The 21,638-nt window shown below is 36.5% G+C and overlaps 1 protein-coding gene across 5 annotated transcripts in view; it reads left to right on the top strand.

Moving 5' to 3' along the window:
• Positions 1-21,638, top strand: part of ADAMTS6 (ADAM metallopeptidase with thrombospondin type 1 motif 6) — a 146,756-nt gene that overhangs the window by 113,028 nt on the left and 12,090 nt on the right. For all 5 annotated transcript variants that reach the window (XM_064642755.1, XM_064642753.1, XM_064642754.1 and 2 more), the window contains exons 19-22: positions 2,906-3,069; positions 4,749-4,887; positions 14,159-14,288; positions 17,509-17,713. In XM_064642755.1, coding sequence (XP_064498825.1) covers positions 2,906-3,069; positions 4,749-4,887; positions 14,159-14,288; positions 17,509-17,713 — 638 coding nt within the window. The remainder of the gene's footprint in view (positions 1-2,905; positions 3,070-4,748; positions 4,888-14,158; positions 14,289-17,508; positions 17,714-21,638) is intronic.

The raw sequence follows: 21,638 nt of genomic DNA, 5'->3' as shown, positions 1-21,638 counted from the left end.
GTTTGGCCAAACCATACACAAAGTAGAAGTAGCAGAGGGAATAGTTAGCTGCAAATACTAGGTTGTGATCAGACAGTTACAGCAGTTAGTTAGGATATATTCCCTTGAATGGAGCTGTTGAAATACACCACATATACACCTCCTTGTCCATTCAGTGCAAAGTCGTGTCAAAGTCACTACAGTAGAAGTGTTAGACTTGAACTGAAGTGGATGAGGAAATAATACTCAATATGAGGAAATAAATAATCTACTGTCCCACTGTGAAGTAATGTCATCCATCTGGGAATTCTCTTAAGGGATTATAATGTTTTAAAACACAATTTTATTTCAACAGCAACCAAAGTTACTTAAATGCTAACAATGTCATCTCCATACTTCAAGGCAATTTAATGTACTCCTTCCACAGTGTTGTTGTTGTAGGGACTAGATGCCATTCCTGGTTTATAGATAAGGAAAATGAGATGCAGAAAAACTGTGTGATTAATTGAGATCACTCAGGAAACCTATTGTAAAGCACAGGATTAAATTCAGATTCCCAGGTTATTATTAATTTCTTTAAAGACTATTAAATGTGCTTTCTGTTTTTGTTTAATAATGGTATTTACAAATCCGACTTAGTCAAACTCAAGACAACATGCATTTCTGAAAGTTTCTGTAGCTTAGTTTGAATAACAGTCAGGTTGACAGTGGTGCAAGAACACCAATTTCTTAGTCAGAAGTAGATTAGAGAGCTGATTAGTTCTACAGCAAACTAACAGATTAACACTACTTGTTTAAGCTGAAAAGCAGCTGCAGGGGCTACTTATGCCAGTCTGTAGTCCATGTAGTTGGTATATAACACTAACATTTGGGAAGGGATTTGTGATATTTATGAATTAGAAAGGAAATTATCCTCATAGTCACATAAATTCCTAAGTGGATTATATTGAGAACGATGGTACTGTTGAATACCTACCTTTCTTTCTGCCTGCAACCCCTTCTGAAATTCAGCAGATATTCAATCTCCTTCAATTCTGCAGGAATAATAACACTACTAGCAATTGAGTGCTTCTATTCTTTCAGCATCATGTTCTCCATGGCCCCTCCCCCATTTCAAAATATACTGTGTGTAAGTGTGCTTCCACATCCAGTAGTGACATTTCAAACAGCGGTGGTTGGAGGGAGGTATAGTATTGTCATTTTCTGGAATTTCATGGACAGGTGGAAAACAGAACAAAGATGCTCCTACAATTGTTTGTTATTCTTCTGTAGGAATAGAGCAGAGGAAAGTGATCTGGAAAAGCATTTTGATTGGCACGATCTGAATAAAATGAATGGACGATGGAAATTTTTCGGCTTAAATAGAAAATACAACTTCATTTATATTTAATCTAGCCGCAGATCTAAAAATGTACAGTTGTACATAAATACTTTTTTTTATGTGCTTGTCACAATTTCAAGGGATTTCCTGAGTTCCAGGCTCTCTCCTCACTACTATGGTTCATGACACAATACAGTGACTACACAAATAGGGAATTCCTCTCTATTACTAGTTTCTTGTTTATCATCTCCTTCTGGTACTACAGAACTTCTATAGACAATAAGGAACTTAAATTACTTTGAGAATTCCAGGTAAGTGAATGTGTCAGAGCTAGTTTCTTTACTCTAAACACGTGACTATTTCCGAAGTAAATCCAGGCAAGTCAGTGCGATTGGATTTATGCTATGGAAGGATATTCATTTTTATACCCTTTGGTGCTGATGGAAATGGTTACTAATCCCTGCTGAATATTGCTGTCATCAGCTGAACATTACTGCCTCTCCCACTGTCTCTTGCTCGTATGAATGCTCTCTGATATGTTTCAGAAAATTCAAGTATCATTGAGACATTTTCTGTAACTGTTTAAGGTAAACCAACTGCCCACATGCATGCAATTGAGAATAAAACATCACACAACCAAAGTTGTCTTAATCCTTAACGTTATGATATGAATTCTTTCCCTATCCAGTAAAGTCAGTTACATGTCTCAACAAAAAATGACAAGCTTTTTGATTATGGGTTTCCAACCATCATTTTCCCTTTAAAAACATGTTTTATTTAAAGTAAATGTATAAGCGAAATATGTATATTGGTAATCTTCACCTTAAGTCAAGAAGTCAGTATCTAATTAACAGAATATTTATCTTAAGAGCCAATGTCAATTTCATATTTAGAAATTTATTGTGATATTATTGATAAAATATCAAATACAAATCCCTGAATAATATGTCCATCCTAGTGGTTCGTTAGCTATGAAATATCTGTTTTATCTACAGTTCTTTTATGATTCAAGGCTGTAAATTAGGAACAATAAAATACCCTATCAGATCAAGTACCTAATACTTAGATTTGTGGTAGAAATATATTGTATTTATGGTTTAATAAGGAAAAAAATAGTGGACAAAGGAAAGAAAACAAGAGCTGATTAAAGTCATGTGTCAGACTAAATGTTCCTTCTCTGTTTTCTTCTGGACATAATCTGAGATACTTATTCCATAACATGTTTTCTTAATCTAAAGATGAGGTTGATTATACATTTCGGACCTGCATCTGTTTTATGTAGATCAGCATACATTGCTCATGGGCTCAGTTTTCAAGTTTAAGATATAAGTTGTGTGAGGCATTCTGGTTTGTTCCATATAGCATCTACACATTGAAACCTGCAAAGTACATCTGCATATTGAAGATTATTGCAGAGGTGAAACTGTTGGTTTGCATGAGGGATCTTTTGACCAGGGCTAAAGAAGAGGTTTTATATTGCTTGAAAAAACAGTGATGTAGAGCTGAAGTTCACATACTTCTGACAGCTTAGTAGACTAATTTACAATGACTTCTCCATTATAAATGCTGCTTCCAATTTTTAGGTGGCTTGTATTTTTTTTTAAGCTTTAAAATCTGAAGAGGATGACTACTATATTAATGGTGCCTGGACTATTGACTGGCCAAGAAAGTTTGATGTTGCTGGAACAGCTTTCTATTACAAGAGGCCAGCAGATGAACCAGAGTCTTTGGAAGCACTAGGCCCTACTTCAGAAAATCTCATAGTCATGGTAAAGTTATAATTAATATATTTGTGAAATTTGAAATATGTGTTTTGAGAAAAGGCAAGGCCATGAATGAAATAAAAATAGGTTGTGTTTTCAAAAACTGTACAGCTTGCTTAGCTGGGACTTTGCATGAGTGTTTTTAATACAGCTTTCCTGCCTTTCAAAACTGACTGCAAACATTGTAATGAAATAGGGAAAGAGTCAGAAGAGCACCAGGCAGTCTCACAGAAAATGCCTCATCTCTGTTCAATGTGGTTCACACTAATGGTAGCAGAAATCGTAAATGAGCCATACATTTTATCTCTGCATGCTGCTGATACATGATAGTCCCTGACAGTTCTGTAGATGTCAGTTTTAAGCCTGGCCTGAGTGCAACGTATATATACTCTTACTACAGAAAGAGTATCATTACTTGACTCATGTTAAAGTATATTGTTGTGACATACATTGCTCTGAACAGATTTTATAAGGTATGAGGATGTAACAGAAGATGTGACCAGGATCCTGATACCCTGTCTCTGACAACAGGCAATAGTGAGTGAGCCTGCTGTTTCACTGCTACGTATAAGAACAGTGATACTTTCCTAGTATAGTCTGTCAGGTGCCAGATTTGCAGTTCAGGAGCTGCCTGAGCCAGATGGGATATTTTTTGTGTAGAATAATTGTTGCATGGATATTCACATTTTAGGCAGCATTTTCAAACACCTGAATCATCTTTTTATCTTCTGTAGCTGTTGATAAGCTAGAGAGTCCATACAGAATGAGTATACAATTATTATAGTGCCTTCTCATTCAGTCAGTGTTACTGACCTTCTTTCTGCAAGTTCTCTGCTCTTTCATCCAATGAAGGTAGGCAGAAGCGCTTCTGAAAAATGTAACAGAAAGTAGAAATGGATTAGAAGTAGCGCTGAGTCAGATTGTTGCATCTAACATGATTATATATTACTAGCAATGAAAAAAATGTTTGTTAGAGAGTCAAAGGCTACTGTTGGACAGGGTGAAAGTGCAATACAACAGTGAGGGTAGACAAAAACTCACGGTGATTGATGCACTTTTGTGTATATCGTGTGCAGTGATGTGGCTTCTGCAAGAGTTTTGATATTCCTTTAAAGGAATCACAGGTGTGATTCCACCAAGCATATGCTGTTGGCTGCATTAAGGAAAAACAATTACCTCAGCCACAGTCTGTTGTTGTTACTGTTATTACTATTACTGTAGTTGCTAGAAGTGCTAACAAGGGCAGAGTTAGGTTCATAGCTGCTGTGTGGCTTGTACCCCTCACAAGATTTCAGTTAGAACTGCTACATGTTCGCACAGTAGTGTCTTTGTCCAACTTTGAGCTCCCATAGTTATTCAACTCTCAAATTAATTTCCATGAAGACATTAATTTTATGAAAACTAGCTTTTTAGAACAATTTTTTCAGGAATAAAGAACTGATGGAAATTTTGAAGTTGTGTTAAGGGAGGAAAAAAAAGATAAAGCTCACCTTAGACAATAATACTTTTGTATATGTTTTAAAAGTTAGTACAGATTCTTGTGGGAATACCTAAAAGAACTACTGTGACTTCCTTTATTGCTTTGTTGCCTCTGACAGGACGTAACACATGCCTAGAATAAATGTCACTGTGTTTGCCCTCTGCTTGCCTGTTTTAATGGTATAACCAGTTGTTTTCAACTACAGATTCTGCTACAGGAACAAAATTTGGGTATAAGGTATAAATTCAATGTTCCCATCTCTCGCACTGGCAGTGGAGACAATGAAGTTGGCTTTGCATGGAATCACCTGCCTTGGTCAGAATGTTCTGCCACTTGTACTGGAGGTAAGACACCAGGCAGTCAAGCTACAGAGTAAACTGAATTGCAAGATACACTTTACCGTATAGTTGTGTAGGTGACTAATTGAAAACATTTCTTTCAGGCATGCCTCAAACCTTAATGAACATTTATTTTAATCACAATGGATTTTATTGTTTTCAAGTACATTTAATATGTTCAGATCTTTTGATTAAATACAGTGTATCTTGTCACAGTGTCTCTCTCTGCTGATACTTCTTCTGAGACCCTCTTGAAGTTGGTATGTTTGATTTTCACAGGAGCTTTGTTGATAAAGGACATCAGAAGTTTTGAGTAAGGAGATTAAAAACCAGAAGGCAAAACAGGCACCCGTTATTAAAGAGATGTGTCTTTGTGTGTTTGTAGGTATGTTTCACACAATCTTAGTCAGTCCTCCTGTCCTCCAGCCACCAAAGTTTAGGATGCACACTGGCAGCTCCTCTATAGCAGATGATAACAATTGGATTATACTTGCTAGCCCATAGCAATATGAGAGAACTGTTGCCCTTTGGCAGCAGTGGGGGATTTGTAGGTTGTCCCATGTGAATCATCATGGGTGGCTTTTGCCCACAATTTACTATATTCCTAATCCTCCCTCTAGTGGCCACCAATGCAATTCTTTACCTCTGGCTGGGAGAGCAGGACAGTTGGCTTCCTTCAAAGCCAACACCATTGCTGCTGCAAGGAACTGGTGAGTAGAAGTGCTGTGTGAACAGTATCTTTCTTCTCTCTGGAGACTGAATGAGTCATCTCCCCAACATGCCTCTGTTTCAGAAGATATGGGAGAGTGCTTTAAATCCATCTCAGAATTTCAGTTTCTACTGCACTGTGAATAGCCCACAGCAAGAGGAAGATACAATATTTTTTTAAAGAACCTTTGGAACAAATACTTTTCGCTTTCTTGTTTTCTGACTATTGGAAGCATTCATGTTTAGAACCACGATAACTCACCCTTCTGCTGGAAGTTGCTGTGGCCGTTACTACTTGTGTGCAGTGTAAATACAGTTTAGCCACACATAATACACAAAGGATGGCACGAATTCTTTCCTCTGACACTAGAGAAGGTCTTGAAACAAAATAGACAAAGATGCCAACTTTCTCCGGTATTTTTATTGTTCATTTGTTAGATTCCTGGGTTACAGGGTGCTTTTTTAAACTTCAATTTTAGTAATAATAACTGTGGTAGGGAAAGGAACATTTTAAAGGAGAAGTATAAAGAAGGGAAGTGCCTAGCTCATTGCAAAAGACAGTTCCAAGTATCAGAACCTTAGGGGTATTGTCAAGTCCTATTTTTTATGATGGCAGTGAGTTAATGATCTGTCTGATGTCATGGGAAATTTTCCACTGATTAGGTAGAGGCAAGATTTTAGCCATGGATCTTCTGTCATGAAGGTCATTCTTATTTCACACATTTGACAGTATACAATGAGAAAATAATTGGCTCTGAAGGAGTAGGTACTTGTCTAGATTAAAAAAAATGGATGTAATCATTAACTTCCAAGGGAAGATTTGTGAATCCCTAAAAACTGCTTGTATTTATTATTTTTAAATTCAGAGGGAGGCAAAGGAGAGATTTTTTTTTTTTTTGTAGTTTAGGGTGGCCAAACCAGGCACTTTTCTCTCCTGTCTTTCAGCTTAATAGAAGGACATCCTGTGGCCACTTGTTTTCACTGAGCGCTGTGCTCATGACATAAGTATTACATTGTAGCTATAATTCATCTTAAAGACTGTATCTGCTTTCTCTGTTTGAGTACCTGCTACTCCCTTCAGTTTATGAAACACCTTTCACTATATGCCAAAAGAAGATACAAATCTAAAGAGGAGCTGAGTCAGGGAAAAAGAAAAGGGAGACAAAGGTTGTAGAGACAAAGACTTTAACAGGCAAATTTAGTTAGTAAAAATATGAAGTGTTGAAAAAACTTAAAACTGAAACCACAGCATGGCTTTGTTTATTTCTATAGTATTCATTATGAAGTCCATTACTGAAGTTCTATTTACTTAAACTGTCTTTAGAAGAGACATTTTGCTAGACTTCAAAGGATAACAAAGTATTAAACAGTTAAAGAATTTCTCACTGAAAGCAAAAAGGATAATAATAAGCATGTGTGAAGAATATTGGCATGGAAATTAATTTTTATTTAGGGGGTTAAAGAAATACATGGTGACTTAGGGACAGACTGTGAACATTTTTCAACATTTTCCTGCTTCTTACTGTAGTTGGTGTACCTCACCTGTAGTGCATGAACTGATCAGGTTTTGATCATATGATTCATCCTGATCCAGGAAAGCTCCAGATAATGTAGAGCCAGATATACTTCTATATCAAAGCATAGGGTTTATTTCAAAGCTTTAGGCAAATCTAAATTCTAATCAACACATTTAACTTCTATCCATCTCTGAACTTGTTTGTATTTTAAGGTTATGTCTTGTTGTCTAGGAGTATGTAACACTTAAAAAGCTGTCTAAGAAGAACATCACATTTGCAAGTATTTAGAAGCCAGGAAATGTCAGAATTAAGGATTACTATGAAATCTTTTTTTCCTGTAGTTGTGGCTGTTCTGTGAAACAGGGACCAATTGACTAGGCACCATTTTCACAGGCTAGCTCATGTCTACTGAACACTGCATAAGTCTATTTGTCTCTAAATCAGACTAATTTTATCTGCATTGCATACCTTTTGACCGAGTCTGTGATTTTTAAACCTGATTATTACTACATGTAGTAACCAAAATGATGTTTCTCCAGTGTGAACTTGAGGATATATGTTGAATGTCTGAAGGAGAGCCCAAAGGCATTGTGGCAGTGCAAAGTTTAAATAATTTTGGAGTATTATATGTTGCAGAAGTGTCCAATTTTTTTGTGCAGTCTGTCCTTCATAGGGTTTTGAGAGCAATCCACTGCATTCAGCTGTTCCTAGACCTGCTTTATGCCTTGCCTTGGAGAAGGGTAACTAGAGCACTCAGGAGCTAAGGAACAAGTTAAGAGCAAGCTAGAAGCAACCTGCAATCTTTGGTTAGATAGAAACATGCTGTCTTTTCCGCTGGACTTCTATATTATGTTCATCTCTGCTGTGCTGAGGAGTCAAATCTGAACATTAAAAACATTACCTTTTCCAACAGGACCTCTGTTCTAGGGCCTGTCCATTTTGCACAATAGGAAGAGCATAGTAAATGGAATGTTAGGGAAGAGAAGGGTTTCCTACTTAAAACAGCTGAATGCTGAGCTCTGGATTCCAATCCTGCCTCCTCTTTGTGGTTCTCGTAGTACTAGCAACTCAGAGCGTAAAATTACAGTCTTACTTGCTAATTATGAATTCATTATTGTACAGGTGGCTCTATGGAATTTCTGACCTCTGATGCATGCAAGAAATTTCATCATCACATGTGAAAGCTCACCCAGACACCTGAAATCAATGACCTCTCTATAAGCAGACATTATACCCCCTCTCCCTCTGTATTCTCCATAGTTGTGTCTAGGAAATAAGTTAAACTTCATGAAACAAACACTGCATGTTTAGATTACCTCTAAAAGCAGAGGAAAGTCTTCTCTGAGAGGCAGGCTTGGCTGTAATGACCATGAGGTTGTGGAGTTCAATGTTGAATGAAGACATAGCAGGACAGCCATGAACTTCAGGAGAGCTAACTTTAGTCTCATTAGGGATCCTCTTGGAAGAATCCCATGGGAACAGGCCCTGAAGGGAAGAGGAGTTCTAGAGAGTTGGTTGGTATTCAAGGATCATTTCCTTCAGGCTCAAGAACGATGCACCCCGATGAGAAAGATATTAAGCCAAGGGGGCAAAAAACCTCTGTGGATGAATAAAGAACTCCTGTCATTACTCAGGCGTAATCAGGAAACACACAGGAGATGGAAGCAGGGTTAGACCACTTTGAGTGAATATAGAGAGGTGGTCAGATTAAGTAGAAAGGCCAAGGCCCATCTAAAAGTAAATATGGCCCAGGACATCAAGGATAACAAAATGGGCCTTTTTCAAATACATCAGTATCAAAAGAAAAACTAAAGATAATGTGTGCCAATTAGTAAATGTAGAGGGGACCCTGGAAACAGAGGACACAGAGAAGGCAGAGCTATTGAATGCCACCTTGGCATCAGTCTTCACTGTCAAAACCAACCCTCAGGAATTTTCTGACCCAGGAGACCCGGGTAAAGGAATGTTGGAAGGAAGACTTTCCCTTGGCCAAGGAGGATTGGGTCTCAGAACACCTAAACAAATTTGACAACCGCAAGTCCATGGGCCCTAATGGGATGCATACACAAGTGCTGAGAGAGCTGGCAGACATCATGGCCGGCCCGTTCATGATCATCTTTGAAAGGTCCTGGAGATCAGGAGAGTGCCTGAGGACTGGAAGAAAGCAAATGTCATCCCAGTCTTCTAAAAGATCAAGAAGGAGGACCCAGGGAACTACTGGCCATTCAACCTCAGTCCCTGGGAAGGTGATGAAGTGCCTTGTTCTGGGGGCCATCTCTACCCACGTGGAAGACAAGGTGATCAGTAGTAGCCAGCATGGATTCACTAAAGGTAAATCATGCTTGACCAACCTCATTGCCTCCTATAATGAAACAGCCACCTGGCTGAGGTAAGAGCAATGGGTATTGTCTGCCTCAACTTCAGCAAGGCTTTCAACACCGTATCTCGCAACATCCTCCTAGGCAAACTCAGGAGTGTGGACTGGATGAATGGACAGTGAGGTGGATTGAGAACTGACTGAATGGCAGAATCCAGGGAATCATAGTGGCACAGGGGCTAGTTAAGGGCCTGTCACTAGTGGTGTCCCCCAGGTTCAATACTAGGCCAGTATTGTTCATCCATGACTTTGATGAAGGGACAGATGCCTCTTCAGCAAGTTCACTGACAAAGGTTGGAGAGATGGGAAGAGAACTGTCTGATATTCAACAAGGGCAAGTGCAGGTCATGAACCTGGGGAGAAATAACCCCAGGCACAAGCACAGGCTGAGGACGAACCTCCTGGAAAGCAGCTCTGCAGAGAAGCACCAGGGGGTCCTGGTGGACAGCGAGCTGTCTATGAGCCAGCAATGTGTCCTTGTGACCAAGAAGGCCAGTGGTGTCCTGGTGTGCATTAGAAAGAAGGTTGCCAGCAGGTCGACGGAGGTGATCCTGCCCCAGTGGGGTCTGGAATGCTGTGTCCATCTCTGGACTTCTCAGTACAAGAGAGATGTGGAGCTCCAGGAGTGGGTCTAGTGGAGGGCTACAAAGTTGATTAAGGGACTGGAGCATCTCTCTTACAAGGAAAGGCTGAGGGGGCTGGGCCCATTCAACCTCAAGAAGAAACAACTGTCTCCAGTCAATAAGTATCTGAAGGGAGGTGCCAAAAAGATGGAGCCAGGCTTTTCTCAGTGGAGCCAAGCAATAGGGCAAGAGGCAATGGGCAGAAACTGATGCACAGGAAATTCCACCTGAAGATGAGGAAGGCTTCTTTACTGTGCTGGTGACTGTGCACTGGAACAGATTGCCCAGAGAGGTTATGGAGTCTTTATAGCTGGTGGCAAACTTGGACAAGAAAACAATGCCAGAGAATACCAGAATGTACAGTGCAAAGTTCTGTGTACAGAGAAGAATGGGAGAGGAGAGAACACAGGGAAATCAGAAAAAATGGATGGCACTAACAGAAAATTTTCTTTAACGACCTGAGTATCATTTAATGAGAAAAACTGAGAAAGGGAAAAATAAAATATGTAGAAATAGGTAATGAAACAAAATGAGATCTGGAAAGAGAGAGGAAAGGGTGATATATATCACTTACAGATCACAGAATTGTAGTTTATTTACTCTCATGCATGTCTTTCCTTATATGTTATCTTGTAATTTTCCAAGGTCAAGTGTATGACTGTGTCCAGATCAGTAAGTATTCTTAATAAGGAACGGCTGGTGGTATTGTTTAAAAAAAATCCAGCAAAGGAAAAGAAAAAAGGAAAAAAATCCTTTATGGTTTGTTTTTTTTTTTTTTAATGCATGACTCAAATAAGTGCATGCTCCTTTTTTTAATTTCTTCCATGTTTAATTAATTCTAGCAATAAATGGGAACAAATAGCAGCATTTCTTATCTGGAATTTGTCGGTAACCCTAAGCATTGGTTTGGATTTCATGTATTCTATTACAGTTCATCTCCAGATGAGTTAAATGTCTTAGGTATTTATGTGAATTTTTATGAAACAGTATACTAAGTAAATTGATTGCTGTCCAGTTTTCTTTGCTGCTCCTCACTTGTGTAAAGTGGTGCCAACTATGTTTTCCTTTCATGCCCTCAGATGAATTATGAAACTATCTTTAGACAAATAAAACATATTTTTCCTCACCAAAGAAAATGTAAGTTTGGCTCTGTGATTAATATCTTGTGATCTGATGAGTGAGCTCAGAAAGTATGTCTGGGTTAACCAGCATGCACTAGTTTTGGTGATGCAAGCTTCACTATGTATTGGTACTGGAATCTTTATAATTAACTGTTGCAATCACAAACCACAATTTTTGGGATTGCTTTTAAAAATAGATACGGCATTTACATGCCTGCAATTTTAATTCAAGAATAAAATGTGCTCCATGTAATTGCTGAAAGTCATGCAGACTATTTGTGAATTGAAATCTGCAAAACATCTCAATTCTCTGGAAATTGTGGTCATGAAAACATTGGAGTTTGGGTTTTTTGTAAGGATTGCATTGACCAGTTATGAGGACATTTTATGTCTTTTATTATAAACTATGAATCTGTAGATTTGAAAGCAGAGTGTTTCTCTCTAACTACTTGTAATTATTCCCCCCAGAGTTTAAATTAACTGGTTTAGCTGTTCTTTTTAAATTATTTTAAGAGAGACCATATACTCAGGGAAGAGTTGATAATTTAAAAAGAGTTTTTCAAGGCCCACAGGGCATAACCAAGTTGTAGCTGTTGTCTGGGTAAAAACAGCACTTCTAGCTTTTCCATTTCTTTTTCTTGTCTTAAAAGTTAGAATCTGATTTTTTTTCTGAGATTTTATGTTGAATAACATTGTAACTAGACAGCAATTATGTAAAATTTATATACCATGTGACAAAATGTTGCAGAACTTTTTAAAAACAGGATTAATGTATCTCCTGGCATCAATTAAAGATTCTTCACTGTGTAACTGAATAGTAGTGAATACTGTCTTATAGGTGATACACTACTGAACAACATTCAATAAATAACACACCTGACAAATTTTTTTTAGAACTGAGCACAGTGATCCTTTGTGTTCATAGAATTTTCTTATTACTTAACTGCTCAGAAATGAATCTGTTAAGGTTGCCAATTTTTAGCCAAAGCCTAGAAGGAAATGTGTCTGATACCAGTAGGAAGTTCAGTAGAAACATTAATATATATGTTATCTGATAAATATATTTCTGAGAATGGTATGCCTCATTAAAATGATTAATTCTAAAGTATGAATAAATTATTATTTTTAAGCAGTTGTATTTGAGGGAAATATCAGTATGAAGGCCATATTCAGCCTGTTTTATCAGCCACCAAGAAACTTAAGGCAGCTTGTGGTAGAAAGGTTGAACATTACTTGTATGTCAGCTAGCACTGCCACGTTCGGCTAGAGTTGTAAAATATGATTTCTCATCATGGTAAAATTTGAGTAGAAAATTGCTAGAAATATTCCTTATCAGGTTGTTCAGATCTGATTCTAATTATTCTCATCTCTTGGCAGTGTTTGCATAGATTATAGAATTCAAAGTGAATTTTGCCACAGCTTCTCAAATATTTAGATCTTCCACTTATTTGTCAAGAACCAAAGGAAGGTATTATTTCCTCCTATGAGGAAAGGCTAAGAGAACTGGGTTTGTTCAGCGTGGAAAAGAGATGGCTTAGGGGTGATCTAATTGCAGCTATACAGTACCTGAAGGGGCCTAAAAGAAAGATGGAGAGGGACTTTTTATAGGATGGGACAAGAGGGAATGGCAGTAAATGGTTCAGATTAGATATTAAGAAAAAATTCTCTCTTGAGGTTGGTGAGACACTGGAGCAGGTTACCTACAGAAGCTGTGGATGCTCTAACCCTGCGAGTGTTCAAGGCCAGGTTGGATGGGGCTCTGAGCAACTCAGTCTAGTGGAAGATGACCCTGGCTATGTCAGGGGGATTGGGTGATCTTTAAGTTCCCTTCCAACCTAAACCATTCTATGATTCTATGATTCTGTATGTGCCTTAAAATGAAGAGATGGCTGTAAAGTAAAGTTGGCAGATATTTGAAGCCAGGAGGTTTTAATCCCCATTTAGTTGTATGCATTTCACATTTTGGAAAAAGTTAAATAATTGCTTCTGGTTTTAAGAAAGGTACAGGGCTTTTTGCAACTTTTATAATGCAAATAATCTCATTATTTCAGAATTATAACTAGTTATGTTCAATCAAATACTGCATGTGAATTGCAAATCCAGTCTTTTTATGCTAATGAACATCATACAGTTTGTTTTAAAGAGAGAGGAGTCAGTATGTACTAGTCTTAACAACAATACACTGTTGTCATATCAGTGGCTCTTCACTGCCTTTCTTTAGGTCCTGTTTTTAAAAAAAAAACCACACACAACAGAAAATCTGTTTAATACGCTACCTTATAATGTTGCCTTGGCAGTGATATGTCATTATGTTTTGGGAATAATCAATTCTAAATTGCCCTTTTGATGGTTAGTAATGAAAGAAGATCTGGAAGTGCCAGACAAAATGACTATTCACAGGGACAACCTGTACCTTTCATATTGAATTATACTTCTGTTATTTTCATGAAGAAAATTTGAAGGATAACATGTATAAAAATGCAACACTGTTTCCCAGTATTGCTGGTTTATTTTAAACCAGAGCACATAAACAATAATTCTGCATTGAAATGTGACCACTTTCTATTTGGTGATGTTTTCTTTGGAAATCTAAGTGTCTTTCCTGGGAGAGGATGGCAGACAGAGAATGAATTTTGTGCAATATATAAATGAAAACAATCTGTTAATAAATCTATAAATATATTCGCTTTGTTTTAGAAAACAACAGCAATTTAAAATCCTCTGTCAGTGGGGTAGCCTAAAATTGAAGGAAAATAAAAGCTTTATTGTGGTCAGGGGGCATTCAGTCAGTTGAAATTCACACTGCTGCAGCTTTCAGAGAGTTAAAGTGGGATGGTAGAATTAATAACCAAGAGGTGAAATACACTTATCCTGAGCAAGTAGAAGAGCAAGAATGGTTAGATAATCAATGGTCTTTCATTTCATCCCAAGGTGTACAGAAACAAGAGGTGGTGTGTAAAAGGCTGGATGACAGCTCCACTGTACAGAACAATTACTGTGACCCTGACAGCAAGCCTCCAGAAAACCAAAGAGCCTGCAACACTGAGCCTTGCCCACCTGAGTAAGTCATTAATCACTAAGATGGACAGCTTTTTTGCATAGATAGAAAACTCTTTGTAATCTATAATAAATCGTATTGAAGAAATGTGTATAAAATTCTGATCTAGTATTCATGTCTTGTCTTATCAGAAAGGATATTTGGGTCTGGTTTTTTGGTTATGTTTTCTGTTTCATCTTGTCCTTCTAAAATCATCTGCGGAAAATTCATTTAGCTAGAGGAAGTCTGATTTGGCTGAGGAACAGGTCATACATTTTAAGTGAAAAGAGACTAGCGAAACAGTTCCTTAGAGTGTGAGTGTCATATGCAGTGAGTAGTGCAGAGAGTAGAACTGGGGACCATTCTAAAGGCAACAATGATAGAAGAATGTTAAGGTGAGAATAACTTTACCCTAGTTAATAATATTGCATCCTAAATGTTTGCTATATTTTAAAGTATGTTATATTAAAACTTGGGTTGAAGTGATCATGTGAGAGGTGGCAAATATAGAACCTGCTTAATACACCAAATCATTTCGTGATAATAGTTTTGTCAAACTTTCTCTCCAACATGCTCAGTGTTGTACAGTAATGCTGTGTGTTTTTAAGGATTAGGTGCCTACATGGTTACTGCTATTTAGATTTATTTTTAAAGATAGCTGTATGCTATATATTGAAAAGATAATTAAAAACACAGCAGCTCATTTGATTGAAAATGAAGTGTGGCAAGGACCTCTAGCATAGCTTACAAAAGCTGTTTAGAAACAGTTGTGGTATTTTGCACTAGAGAATAATATTAGCATGTGCACAACAGCTTCTCTTATGTTTCAAGACAAATAAAACTCATGGAAAAGCTCAAAGACACGAACAGTTTATTGATTCCCAAGCTCTGGTTAGTTTGACTTTGGTGATAATCTGTAGCTGTATTCCAACTGAGCATGAAAATCATTAATGCTGATTAAATGTAGATACTGCACAATACTTGTAAATGTCTCTTAGAAACTGCTAAATTGTGACATGGAGGACACTGGGAGGAATGGGACAAGATTATTGTGCATTAATAAAATCCTAACAGGTGTTCATGAAGCCAGTATCTTCCTAGAGTATCAGCTGCTTCCTTCATGTTGCGCCTGGTTGCAGAATGGCAATGTCTTCTACACTTACTTCTGCTGTGTCATATACCTTACTCATTTGACATAGAGCAAAATGAAGCCATTGCACTGCTGTCATCTTGAGTGTGAATGTGAATTTGCTGTCACACAAATAAGTCTAAAGTAGGTAAAAATCATTGTCCCCACAGTCTGTATATAAATACATGTTTATCTTACAAGGATGTGCATTTGTACTCTGTTTGGATAACACTGCTTAGCAGGGCTGTAAGTGCACCAACTATACTTTCAGACCATTTACCTGAGAGCAGGACTTGAGAAGTGGTCATGTTTGATCAGTTCCTTTTTACCAAACACATCCCTATCCCTTCCTTTGTGTGGCTTAACTATTAACAAATCAGTATTTTAAAAAGTAGCATTTATACAGTTATTCCAAACTGGTTAAATTCTCTTTTTTTTTTTTTTTTTTCACTGACATTACTTAAAAAACAAAAACTAGGAAAAAAACCAAAAAAACAGCCCATGAAGTGGAACACTTTGGATTCTCCATCCAATACAGCAGGGACATGGATGGACATGGAGAGAAGTCATCAAGATTCAGATAGTGGGTAGTGTGTGTTAATCAGTATCTACTTCAGCATGTCAGGGTAGTTCAGCCCACATCTACCTTCATTCTGATATTCCCCACAGGGTGAATACAAAGTGCCAAACTCCTAAGGAAGGATTCTTGATTCCTCATGTTTTAAGTAGTCTAGATTTCAATTTCTTAAATTTCAGATTTCAAGAAAATATTCTTATAGTTCTGTGAGTTATGAATAGTAGTCTTGTAATACACTATAAATAGTAAATGTACATGAGAGCAAAGGCACTTGGGCAAATCATAGCACTAACTAAAAATTAACACTTCAGCCTCTTGAAAGCTCTGAGGACCTTCAAATTCTCCCTATTCTGGTAAAAGCATAAGCAACTTTGATGAACAATTACAAACTAATTTCCTTTTGCTGGGAAAGTAATGACAGAATACAGCACATTTGTTTCCATCTCTCCATCGATCTAGTTTTATATTAGAATATATTACATATTATGTAACACAAGAGTGGATAGCAGCACTTTTTTTTTTGACAGCAGTTTGAAAAATTGAAAAATCTTATGAGGCAAGTCCAAGGAACATCTACAGTGACTGACATGCCTGGCATTTTTTGCTTGTTGGCGACATGTGATAGCATACTAGATTTCACCTTCATCCTTTGCAAGGATGACTCAGGCGAGTATCTAGTCAACATATGAAATACTGAAGACCAGTATTGGTCTTGACAATATGAAGAAATTTTTCCAATTAATTGCTGCATTAGCCATTCATCAGTAGGAAAAAAGAAATAACGTTACAGTCTGCTGTAATGTAACTGTAGCTGCTTTAGTCTCTGCAGCAACACAAAGTAATATTTACAACTCTTGACTTTCACTACACATGAAGAGACACTCAGAATTTCCCTCTAGCACGTATCATACAGTGCTTTAAATTTTTAAAAGATTTATTGAGGTCATTTTTTATGTGATGAATTCATGTTTTGCTGGTGTTTGCTTTACTTACTCAAACAAGAATATTTTGCTTTTCAGTGTAGACTTTTTAAAAAAAGTTTAGAAATGTTTCATAATGAGATGAGGATTAACTCTCGGAAAGCCCAATTTTGAGATCAAATTATTTTATTGTAATGATACTAGAGGGGCAAACAGCTTGGCTTTCAACTTGTGATGTAACTTACAGAAATGGTTCCCAAACATTTCCAGTTGCAAACCACTTTCAGAGAAATAATTTCAGGCAAGTTAAGTACAAATCTACTTAAATAACTGAAGTTTTGTCAGGCTCAACACTCCTTTCTAACTGCTATAGGCTAGGATGGAAATTGCTGTTCTGAAAAAAATACTGAGTAGTGTTATTATTGGAAGATATGATTGCAGTAGGGCATAAATTAAAATGTTCAGTAAAAATACTTGTAAGTTTCTACTTTATTTAATTGTGTATTTTTAATAATTGTTTAGGTTTAGTAATTTAAGCTGTTTGCACTTGGGGTTTGTGCAATTATCTACTCTATTTCTGAAATGCATTAACTGAGTCTCCTAATGTTTTCTATCCAGATGGTTTATAGGAGATTGGTCAGAATGCAGTAAGACCTGTGATGGAGGAATGCGCTCACGAACGGTTCTCTGTATCAGAAAGATTGGACCTTCTGAGGAGGAGACACTGGACAATACCAACTGTTTAACACACCGGCCTATTGAAAAAGAGCCCTGTAACAATCAGTCCTGTCCCCCACAGTGGGTCGCTTTGGACTGGTCAGAAGTAAGGAAATTTTGCTGTGTTAGCTCATTGGTAATAGTGGAGACAAGCGCCCTGATCACTGAATATTAGTACATTTTCTGTTGCTGCTTGCTAAGCAAAGGATTAATAAAAAATTCAAAACCTCATGGGTTTAATATTGAAGCAGTTTTTTCTTTCCTTCAGTGTTGTCAGTTCTGTTGTTTTTTTCAAATGATTGTGACCTGTTTTGATTAACCATAGTAGGAAAACAGTAAAACACAAAAGAGAAAAGTAGTAAAAAAAAATGCAGTGAAACAAAAAAAAACTGTATTAGCCATATGGTATGAAGCAATATTTTAAAGTAAAAGGTAATTTCCATTTCCATTGTTTATTGAATAGTAGAGGTGATGGATTTCCAGTATCAGAAGCCATAACAAACTGCTTTCTTTTTTTTTCTGAAGTAATGATGCTGATGTAAAGCATCACATTTCTTAGCAAAACGCCTCAAGAGGCAGACCTGAAAGTTGGTTTTCTATTTATAAAATATGTTGTTAAATATGATGATATCTGTTATAGTATAGTGTAAGCTAAGCTTATAGTATACCTTATACTTATTCAGATATTAAATTTGAACCAGTGCAGCTGAAAGGAAAGGCAGATACATTTGAATGGAACTGCAACTCATGCAAATTAGAGTGCGAAAGTGTTTGTATACCTTTTCACATTCTTGCTATTCTAGACTCCTCTCTCACCCCACTTTTTATCTCAACGTACCCTTTAGAGTACATAGAAGTTAGGATTTCCTGAGTTTCCATGTCTGTCTTTGCTTTCAAATGCAGCCATATAATATAGTTGGTTTCATAAATTGATCAAACTATGTTTTAAAATCAGTTAGTTTGTGGGTTTGTACCTCTTAGAAAAATATTACTGAACTTCAACTTTTGAATTGCAAGAAGTGTTCTAATGTTGTATTTTCACGCCAGTTTATACCTGTTTGCTTTTGCTATCTGCAACAGTACTTCTTCCTTTCCAGCTACTATTCATCATAAATTAATTAATCAATCACATTCTTCTTTTATGTTTCAGTTTGAAGTTATCTTTGTTTGAAACAGATGACTAGAGTTAAATGAATATATTATCCCAGAGGAGGTTTCACCTGTGCCTCAATGTTTTGTTTCTTTCCTCTTATGAAAATGCCAATAACCTACAGTGTGTCAGTGTACCCTAAATAAGGTGCTTCTCTCCCACAGCTATGACATACCAGTTACCTAAAGTCATTTTACACTCTGTTAATATATGCAGATCCTAATCCTCCTTTTTTAATTATTTTTAAATGCATCTTCTTGCATGTCATACTGCCAAAATTCACTACATTTCAGTTATTAATGTCTTCAGGGTTGTCCAGTTCTTTCTCTAGACCATACCTCTTTAGCATCAAAATCAGTTAGTTACCTGTGCTACCTGCTAATTTCAGTAGTTTCAGTAGAATCACTGAATTCTGAGCATCACACTGGTGTAAGCTGCCATGGTAGCTGTTGTTCATCTGCTTTCTATCTGAATTTCACATTTGCTTGTTCTCCATCTGTTATTCTTAGCTAAAGAAACAACTTCTGTAGACAGTTTTCTTTTTATTATTACTATATACACTTACTATGTAAGTTTCTTTTTGAACAAAAGAAAAATGTGTCAATTTGCTATTCTGTTCAACTGCTTTTTTTCTGTAAGGAACTATAAGTGAATGCCATTTTAGTGAGCTTTTATATCAAAAATCTTATAAAATATGTGAACTTCTGAATTTTTGTTTTGTTTTTAGTAAGTTATCAGACAAATGCTTTTGCTTATATTCTCACTCCCCTGTTGTTTGCCATCCTTATGCTTGAACAACTTTTTAAGGCCTTCATACTCAGGGCCTTAATGGCCTTTTATACAGCAGAAGTATGTTATGATTTTGAACAAAATGATTCTAATCTAAAGGTTCAAACTGTGATAAACTTCTGGTTGTGATAGCTTTTAATCAAGATTGCGAATAAGTCCCAGCTTCTTTCTGGTATGAATTTTGTTTGTATCTTGTCAGACTGTCTTGACTGGTGATACCATTTTAATATAATGAGAAAAATAGCTTCTTTTTTCTCTTCATCGTTCCCAGAAATTTAATGTATTAAAATCCATGTAATAATATAAATGTAAACATTTTTATATGTATGTTTATATGATTTTCTGACAGAAGCATGAAAACGAAAACAAGAGTGAACTCAAAAATTGAAGAGTAGAATATTCCTTCCGTTGAAACCAGTGGCAAACCTTGCTAATTTTCTCTGGAGTGCAACTTGAAATTTTTTTTTTTTTGATACTCAAAACAACTAATACATAATATAAATAAAACAATTATAGAAGTCCTTTACTTGCTTAGGCACTTGCTGACAATCAGTATAATTACACATTTTTTAAGTTTTCAGTGGGAATAATAAAAAAGAAATTATGTATCTTTTGGGTTAGAGAAACAAAAACATTTTGTAAACCTAAGATTAAATGAAGTCCTCAGGAAAATGTAAAAGTGCTTTTATCAAATTGAGATGAAAGCTAACAGTGTCTAGCCTATTGGAATGTAGTCATTCTCAGGTAATGCCAGTTTTTCTATAAAGATTTTCAGACTTCACAATAGTTGAGCTTTGTCAAAATTATTCTACCCACTATAAATTATTTCTCTTGTATTTTAATAATAATAATAATAATAATAATCAGCAAAAATATTTCTTGAGAAAAGCCTTAATCAGACAAGGGCATTTAATTTGCATTATTTATGCTCATGACTTCGAGGGAAGGAGTCAGAAATTCTAGAAACATTTAGTAGTGAAAGATACTTCTTCCTCATTTGATTTCTCTGGGTATTTTGTCTTGCATTTGCTTTGGAGACATACACTGTTTTTGTTAAATTTAACTTATGCTTTTTATTTGTAGTGATTTGGTATTACTACCTATTTCCTTATTTCATTTCTGGGGATCAGATATAGTCCGTCTTATTTAGTAGAATTTTTACTATAACTCCACAAAAAAGAACATAGGGATGTTGTTTTCGTCTGGTACTAGTAGCTGAAAGACTTTTCTCAAATGGCATCTTAGATAAAAGAATGTGTCTTCAAGCAGTACAAGAAAATGGATGCTCCTAGACTCAAATTTTGGTCCCCAAAGTCTTGCTTGTTTGCTAACATATTCTAGGGATTATGAAATCGCTTGGGCACATTGGGTTTTGATATTTTGACAAAGTCCTTTCAAGCTTGTCACTTTTCTGTTTGTTTTTGACAGAATGACTTGATTTTTAAGTATTCAGGTAGGAAGGGGCACTTGCTGCTTCTTCCTACTAAAAAGTCATGCATTTTGCATGAAATGCTTGTATGGGATAAAATAGATACAATATTCCTTGGAATTTGGACCAGAACTGATGAGTGTCATGATCATGACACTGAAGACCTCACATATTCATTGTCATTCTTTTTTGCCTCTGTTTATAGTTAACATGTTTGTAGTTCTGAACAGAGAACTTCTCTTACTTCCCTCCTTCATAGTTTTCTAGTAAGCAGGCACTTAGTGTACACAAGATTTGGGATTAAAGTCCCTTCACAGTGAGGATGTTTGAACCTGGTTACTCTGTATCAGAATTCTGAACACTGAACTACCATAGATAAGGAGGCCTTACCTTGACAGAAAAAAATAGAATAGGATAGGAAAGAAAAGGTTATATGTCCATTTTGCAGTTCTGGATTATAAACTCCAGTTGCAGGACCCATCTTTTCACCGCCCAGTTTAAGATCCGAAGTACAAATGGAGATAAGATTTGGCATAAACCCAAATTGACTAGTATTGACTAGTTTAGTTGCCTCCCTCAGAGAAATTTCCTTAAAGATCTTGTTTTGAGGTATATGTAGATATATAGATATAAATCTTTACATATTCATAGGGTATATCCTTA

Source organism: Pseudopipra pipra, chromosome Z, assembly GCF_036250125.1.
Source record: "Pseudopipra pipra isolate bDixPip1 chromosome Z, bDixPip1.hap1, whole genome shotgun sequence".
Classification (NCBI taxonomy): domain Eukaryota; kingdom Metazoa; phylum Chordata; class Aves; order Passeriformes; family Pipridae; genus Pseudopipra; species Pseudopipra pipra.
The sequence above is the reverse complement of the archived record's forward strand: the minus strand, read 5'-3'. Positions and strand labels throughout refer to the sequence as shown.